Below are 8,023 nucleotides of genomic sequence, written 5' to 3'. Positions count from 1 at the left end.
CAACCGTTCCTTAACGGAAACCAAAGAATTGTTGTTGGTCTTCAAAGGCACCCACAATGATCCAAAATGCACCTGCGGACAACCCTATACACTAGGCCTCCAGCCGCAACCAAACCAGCTTGGAGACAACCATACCGTCCGCAGTGCAGCACCACCACCTTCCAGTTAAACCTTGGTTAACTGGGAATATCCACCGGGCCCCCCATACCACGGATGGGGTCCCACACCATTGTTTTTCCTTCCAAGATGAGAACCGCCTCCAAAGACCAACAACCGCCCACGAACCAACGGAAAAACCCACCTCTCCAACTGGTGTCCTTTTTTTTTTTTCTTGCTCACCTGAACCACGGACGAGACCCTATACCCAACCAAACAGGGAGGGCGGGAGGGAAGCTCTGGTCCTTGCACACGTCCAGCTCCACTGACGCCCCTTCCGCAGAACCCCCACCCTAAGGTGCCACAGACCCCTCCTACACTCCACATCTGCCAATCCTGTAATTCCCCAATCGATTCCCCACCCCCTGGAGCTAAATTTAACCCTTTCCGTTCCCTACACCACTCTGGGCCTAGTCATGTATGCCCTGCGCTATTTCCATTCTTCCCTATTCGCTACGGGCATTTCTATATAGAGGATTAAAAGATAATGTAACTACTGTATTTTTCGGCGTATAAGGCGACTGGGTGTATAAGACGACCCCCTAATTTTCCAGATAAAACATAGGTTTTGGGCTATACTCGCCGTATAAGACTACCCCCCTTCTGAGGCGACACCATTTAAAAACATCAGATTTTTTAATTGAAATGGTTATGACTTACCGGTACTTAAAATCCTTCAAAATCCTCATGTTCATCCTCTGGCATCATAAGTTCATGAATGACATCTTGTGATACATTTGTAAGACATCATCATATGGATCAAATTCCAAATCAGATGGTTACCGCTGGATGTGCGGTAATACGATAGCTTCGGCTACATACGGTATACAGTATATATACAGCCCGCTGGATGTGTGGTAATACGGCAGCTTCGGTTACATACAGTATACGGTATATATACAGCCCGCTGGATGTGCGGTAATACGGCAGCTTCGGCTACATGCGGTATACGGTATATATACGGCCCGCTGGATGTGCGGTAATACGGCAGCTTCGGCTACATACAGTATACAGTATATATACAGCCCGCTGGATGTGCGGTAATACGGTAGCTTCGGCTACATACAGTATACGGTATATATACAGCCCGCTGGATGTGCGGTAATACGGTAGCTTCGGCTACATACAGTATACGGTATATATACAGCCCGCTGGATGTGCAGTAATGTATATACAGTATATACATCCAGCGGACTGACAGATTAATCTCTCATAGGGACATTTGTTTTGAGCCAGCTTGGCTGAGCGCGGTATACTGTATGTACATTACTGCACATCCGGCCAGCTTGGCTGAGCGCGGTATACTGTATGTACATTACTGCACATACGGCCAGCTTGGCTCACCGCGGTATACTGTATGTACATTACTACACATCCGGCCAGCTTGGCTCAGCGCGGTATACTGTATGTACATTACTACACATCCGGCCAGCTTGGCTCAGCGCGGTATACTGTATGTACATTACTGCACATCCGGCCAGCTTGGCTCAACGCGGTATACTGTATGTACATTACTGCACATCCGGCCAGCTTGGCTCAGCGCGGTATACTGTATGTACATTACTGCACATCCAGCCAGCTTGACCCAAACAAACTCAAGGTTCACATTTTATACCCCGCGTATAAGACGACCCCCAATTTTTGGGGTATATTTTTAAGTATAAAAAGTCGTCTTATACGCCAGAAAATACTGTATATACACTTTAAATGTTTTAAGGGTTTGGGATAATTTGCACAAAAATATGAAGTGGGATTTCAATTCTATATTGAGGCCATTAAGAAACACAGAGTTTTTTCCCCCAGGTAGAGAAGAGATAGCGGGTAAATGGTTTAAAAAGGAGGATGCTCAATTGAGGGATGTTATGGTGGGGGGCAGATTGGGATCATTTCAGGATTTGGAAAAGAAAGAGGGAGAGATATTCACTAAGATAGATGAGTGGCGTTACTTTCAATTAAAATGTTTTATTGGGAATCTTCTGAAACCCTTGAGAACAAGAAAGGACTGGAATTTGTTTGAAAAGTTGTTGGGGTCACGAGGTGATGGGAAACACGGTATTGCGAAAGTCTATAAAATTCTCACTGAATTAGACACAAACACAAAGCCAATATATATAGCAAAATGGGAAAGAGATATGGGGGTTGTGATAGGTGAGGAAAAACAGAAAACAATATATAGATTAACTCACGAGAATGTAAGTATGAGGGAGGTAGAAATAAATTATGTGTTTGATAAGATGGCACATTACACCGAATGTTGAACATAAGATGTGTGGGGAGAATTCACCGTGGTGCTGGCGGGGATGCGGAGACATAGGTACTGTGTACCATATATGGTGGGAGTGCCCAAAAATCCAAGTATTTTGGAAGATAATAATTCATTTGATTGGAAGATGACTGAAATCGATGTTGGGTTGGACCCAGAAATATGTCTCCTGCACAGTACAGACCTAACAGTGAATAAATATCATCAGTCAGGTATATGGTACTATCTTAATGCTGCAAAAGGTTTGATACCCAAGTTCTGGCGGAAAACAGAGGTGCCGAGAGAGGAAGACTGGGTAGAGAGAGTGAACCAGATTAGAAAGATGGAAAAACTTTATCACATGCAGGAAGATAAGATGGAGGTTTACTATATGAAATGGGAAAAATGGGAAAAAGCTGGATTGAATGCGAAATATAGGAAATTATAAGGAGAAATGAAGGATAAACTCCACTTGCTTTAGTAGGAAGATCTGGAGAGAATGCAGAGAAGGTTGATGGGGGTGGGGTAGGGAGGGAGGGGGAGGGATTGGGAAATAGTTCTAGAAAGTGTAAATAAGGAACGATTTTGTATTTTTAATGTGATAATGATGGAAATATGTATTTAATTGAAAAATCAATAAACATTTAAATTATTAAAAAAAAAAAAAAAAAAAAAAAAATAGACAGACCGGGGTCTGTAGAGGCAGCAGACAGAGGCAACAGTGCACTGGTGGGTGGTGATCAGGAACCCAGTTGCCGGCTGCTGGTCTGGTGACAGTGGGACTGGTGTAGTGACCTCAGGGACACTGCTGCTGACACACACTGCTCTGATAACACCGGAAATAGTGACAATCAGGGACACTGTGCTGACTTACACTGGTGTGGTGACACTGTGACTGGTGTGGTGGTAAGGAAAACTGTTGTTGGCTGCCCTAGTCTGGTGTGGTGGCGGTCAGGAACAGTCGTTCTAGATACTCCGGTCTGGCAACATTGTGATAGGTGTTGTGGTGATCAGAGAACTGTGACTGAATGGCTGAACTATTAGGGATTATTCAAATGTGAGGTTGGGGGACAGTAAAACATTGCAGTTGAGCTCAAACTTTACTCCCTTTAGGTGCAGAGGCAGTGGCTGGGGGTGTGCACATTTCATGGCAGTGATGCTTTGCTTCATACCTGTGGCAGGAATTATACCCCCTGTACATCTGCTAATCACGACTCATTCAAGTGCATAGAGGTGCCTGTGTGGGGTCTAAGGGGTAAAGCAGGTGGTGAGTAGGAGATACAATGCCTACTCACTGCCTGTCAAATGCTTCCTGAAAAGCGATCCAAACACAGATGGCTCTACAGAGAGTATCTCATATGTGAACAAGTCCTTATGGTGACATTATGCCTGGTGTTGCAGTGCTCAGGGACACTGGGACTGGTATTGCAGTGCTCAGGGACACTGGGACTGGTATTGCAGTGCTCAGGGACACTGGGACTGGTATTGCAGTGCTCAGGGACACTGGGACTGGTATTGCAGTGCTCAGGGACACTGGGACTGGTGTGACGGTGATCAGGGACACTGGGACTGGTATGGTGCTGATCAGAGACACTGGGACTGGTATGGGAATGAGTAGGGACATTGGGACTGGTGTGGAAGTGATCAGGGACACTGGGACTGGTATTACAGTGCTCAGGGATGCAGGGACTGGGGTGGCGGTGAGCAGGGACAATGTAACTGGTGTGGCAGTGAGCAGGGACACTGTAACTGGTGTGGTGGTGATCAGAGACACTGGGACTGGTATGGCAGTGAGTAGGGACTCTGGGACTGGTGTGGTAGTGATCAGGGACACTGGTACTGGTATGGCAGTGAGTAGGGACTCTGGGACTGGTGTGGTAGTGATCAGGGACACTGGTACTGGTGTGGCGGTGATCAGGGACTCTGGGACTGGTGTGGTAGTGATCAGGGACTCTGGGACTGGTGTGGCGGTGATCAGGGACACTGGGATTGTTGTGGCAGTGATCAGGGACACTGGAACTTGTGTGGTGGTGATCAGAGACAATGGGACTGTGGGGGTGATCAGGAACCCTGGGACTGGTGTGGGGGTGATCAGGGACACTGGGATTGTTGTGGCAGTGATCAGGGACACTGGGATTGTTGTGGCAGTGATCAGGGACAATGGGACTGTGGGGGTGATCAGGAACCCTGGGACTGGTGTGGTGGTGATTAGAAACCCTGTGAGTGGGCGGCGGTGATTACGGATAGGGACTGTCAGCACTGCTCTGGTGACATTGGACTGCTGTGTTGGTGATCCGAGACAATGACTGGCAGTACTGACACACGGTGATATCAGAGCAGCCTGCCATTGTACAGGGTGCGCACAATCACTTATATGCTGATTTTACATTCCAAGTAGGGTGTGCGCACACCAAACCCCATTCGAGGCTGCCAATCACTGGGCCCTGCCTGGTAATTACTTGCCGGCGCCCGTTGATTTCCGACAATCAATGATGGGGAGGAGGACTGTTATGTTTACTAACAGTCCTCCTCCCTGTTGGCTCAGGCACACTGCAGAGTAAAGTCATCCAGAGCAGCGTAATTACAGTGGAACCCACACCCCCCGCCCCCTAGTAAAACACTCCTAGCACACAGTTAACCCTTTGATCGCCTCTCATGTTAACCCCTTCCTACCCAATGCCATTAGGTAAGTATTGGGGCTTTTTTTAGCATTGATCACTGTATTGGTGTCACTGGGGATGTCAGTGACACCAAGTCATTGTGGTGTCCTTGTTATTGCAGATCCCAGGCGTGTTCCATCGTATGACTCTGGATGGGGCTGCAGCAAACCTGGAGGAAGATGAATATAAAAATATTTCTATATAACCCCCAATACCCCCTAAATTCCTGAATCCTGAATGTGCCAGAATTACATAAAAATATGTAACTGATAGATAACAGCGCCATGTTATATACCAGAAATATAGATTCATTGTAGAGATCAAAGGGAATATAATAGTCAATGGAAGCTGGAAAATCAATAGTCATAGTACAGAGTGTATATAATGGTCATAGTACAGAGTGTATATAATAGTCATAGTACAGAGTGTATATAGCGGTCATAGTACAGAGTGTATATAATGGTCATAGTACAGAGTGTATATAATGGTCATAGTACAGAGTGTATATAATGGTCATAGTACAGAGTGTATATAATGGTCATAGTACAGAGTGTATATAATGGTCATAGTATAGAGTGTATATAATGGTCATAGTACAGAGTGTATATAACGGTCATAGTACAGAGTGTATATAACGGTCATAGTACAGAGTGTATATAATGGTCATAGTACAGAGTGTATATAATGGTCATAGTACAGAGTGTATATAATGGTCATAGTACTGAGTGTATATAATGGTCATAGTACAGAGTGTATATAATGGTCATAGTACAGAGTGTATATAGCGGTCATAGTACAGAGTGTATATAATGGTCATAGTACAGAGTGTATATAACGGTCATAGTACAGAGTGTATATAATGGTCATAGTACTGAGTGTATATAATGGTCATAGTACAGAGTGTATATAACGGTCATAGTACAGAGTGTATATAACGGTCATAGTACAGAGTGTATATAATGGTCATAGTACAGAGTGTATATTATGGTCATAGTACAGAGTGTATATAATGGTCATAGTACTGAGTGTATATAATGGTCATAGTACAGAGTGTATATAATGGTCATAGTACAGAGTGTATATAATGGTCATAGTACAGAGTGTATATAATGGTCATAGTACAGAGTGTATATAATGGTCATAGTACAGAGTGTATATAATGGTCATAGTACAGAGTGTATATAATGGTCATAGTACAGAGTGTATATAACGGTCATAGTACAGAGTGTATATAATGGTCATAGTACAGAGTGTATATAATGGTCATAGTACAGAGTGTATATAATGGTCATAGTACAGAGTGTATATAATGGTCATAGTGCTGAGTGTATATAACGGTCATAGTGCTGAGTGTATATAATAATCAATAGGAGACAATCATCCCCCAGTCCTGAAGTGGTTAAGTACCTCGGTATAATGGAAATGTCTCAGAGATTGTGTTACTCGGTGTGTTCCGTACTTTAGATGTCGGCATTGCAATGAAATCCATCACATTTATGCAAAGTCAATCATGAGACGGATCTCTGAAGGCTTTTTCCATAATTCCACCCTCCAATATATCACTCTGTCTGCTATCACTGGACGTGTCCCGTCATCTCTGTCCGGAGCTCACACCAAACCTGAACATGTCCCCAGATTTATCTATTGTAATCTCTGCAGTCTTGGGACTCATCTTGGCAATACCTTCTAACACTTGTATTGTGATGGGTAACCTGGACAGCATCAGGAAGAAGGAGAAGTTGAGTCCCACCGATGGGATCTTCCTCACTAAGGGAATGGTGAATATTGTCCTCCAGTGTGTGATGAGTCTACATGGAATGCTCTATGTCTTGAGTCCGGAGTTATTTTATGTTAGAGAAGTAAGTGGATTTATGAACCCATCAATTTACTTCCTGACATATTACAACTTCTGGTTGACCTTCTGGCTCTCGGCTCATTACTGTACCAGCATCACCAATCTCAGTTATGGTTTCTTCTTCTGGTTCAAGAGAATTGTGTCCAATTTCCTGAGTCAACTTCTATTCCTGACAGCACTTGGGGTATTCATTATGAATGTCCCGACCCTCTGGGCTTTGTATGTAGGAAGTATCCCGTCTTCTGAGAACAGGACAGAAGCTTCTGGTAACAGATTCCATGAATGTTTTTCCTATTTTGTGCCGCTGACCTTCCTAGGCATCATTCTGCCATTCTCCCTCAGTCTCCTGTGCCTGGTCCTCACTTCCTCCTTTCTGCTCAGACACGTCTGGAGGGTGAAGAATAACGACTCTGGATCAACACGTCCAAATCTTCAGGCTCATGTCACGGCACTGAGGACAATCTTCTTCTTACTTCTCATCTGCACAATCTTCTGCATGACATTTTCTGTGGACATTTTTCTTCAAAGTTCCTCACTGTCTATAGTCTGTTGGGATTTACAATTATTATCTCCAACGGCTGAGGCGGCCGTCATCTTCCAGGCCAGCAACAAGCTGAGAAGGTTTATTCTGCAAAGATTCTGGACCAGAAGCTGGAGGAGCACAGAGACTTAAAATGTAGAGGATCCTCACCTTGATGTCTAAATATTCAGTATAACATTTTAGTCTGATAGTGTGATGGTGATCAGACTCAAATGTTTCTAAAGGTGAAGCTTGTAGTTTTGTATGGAGTGTGAAAGGATTATATCTCCTGTCAAGTTATAATTGCTGTCTTCACTTGGGTCATTTACCTTCTCGGGTTGTCCCGGGAATCATTGTCATTGGGCCTGAAAGTGATGAGAAAATCCTAAGTTTGGAGTTGTCAGCAGAGCAGAAATAGAGGGGAAACATTCCAATGGGAACACCTGTTCTGGTGACAACTCTTCAAGAGGGGGTTACCATACCATGTCTAAGAGGGGGGTTACTATACCATGTCTAAGAGGGGGGTTACCATACCATGTCTAAGAGGGGGGTTACTATACCATGTCTAAGAGGGGGTTACCATACCATGT

At 44.4% G+C, this 8,023-nt stretch overlaps 1 protein-coding gene across 1 annotated transcript; it reads left to right on the top strand.

Annotated features, from left to right (window-relative positions):
- The first annotated feature begins 6,683 nt into the window (after window positions 1-6,683).
- Window positions 6,684-7,586, top strand: LOC149470659 (taste receptor type 2 member 9-like). The gene has a single exon (XM_089661284.1). The coding sequence runs from the start codon at window positions 6,684-6,686 to the stop codon at window positions 7,584-7,586; it is 903 nt and encodes a 300-aa protein (XP_089517410.1).
- Window positions 7,587-8,023: the final 437 nt, after the last annotated feature.

Source organism: Staurois parvus, unplaced genomic scaffold, assembly GCF_062004578.1.
Source record: "Staurois parvus isolate SC_StPar_1 unplaced genomic scaffold, SC_StPar_1.0 ptg000034l, whole genome shotgun sequence".
In the NCBI taxonomy this organism is placed as follows: domain Eukaryota; kingdom Metazoa; phylum Chordata; class Amphibia; order Anura; family Ranidae; genus Staurois; species Staurois parvus.
The sequence above is the reverse complement of the archived record's forward strand: the minus strand, read 5'-3'. Positions and strand labels throughout refer to the sequence as shown.

Excerpts from the sequence above, each read along its gene's own strand:
- LOC149470659 (XM_089661284.1), top strand. The coding sequence starts at position 6,684 with ATGTCCCCAGATTTATCTATTGTAATCTCTGCAGTCTTGGGACTCATC.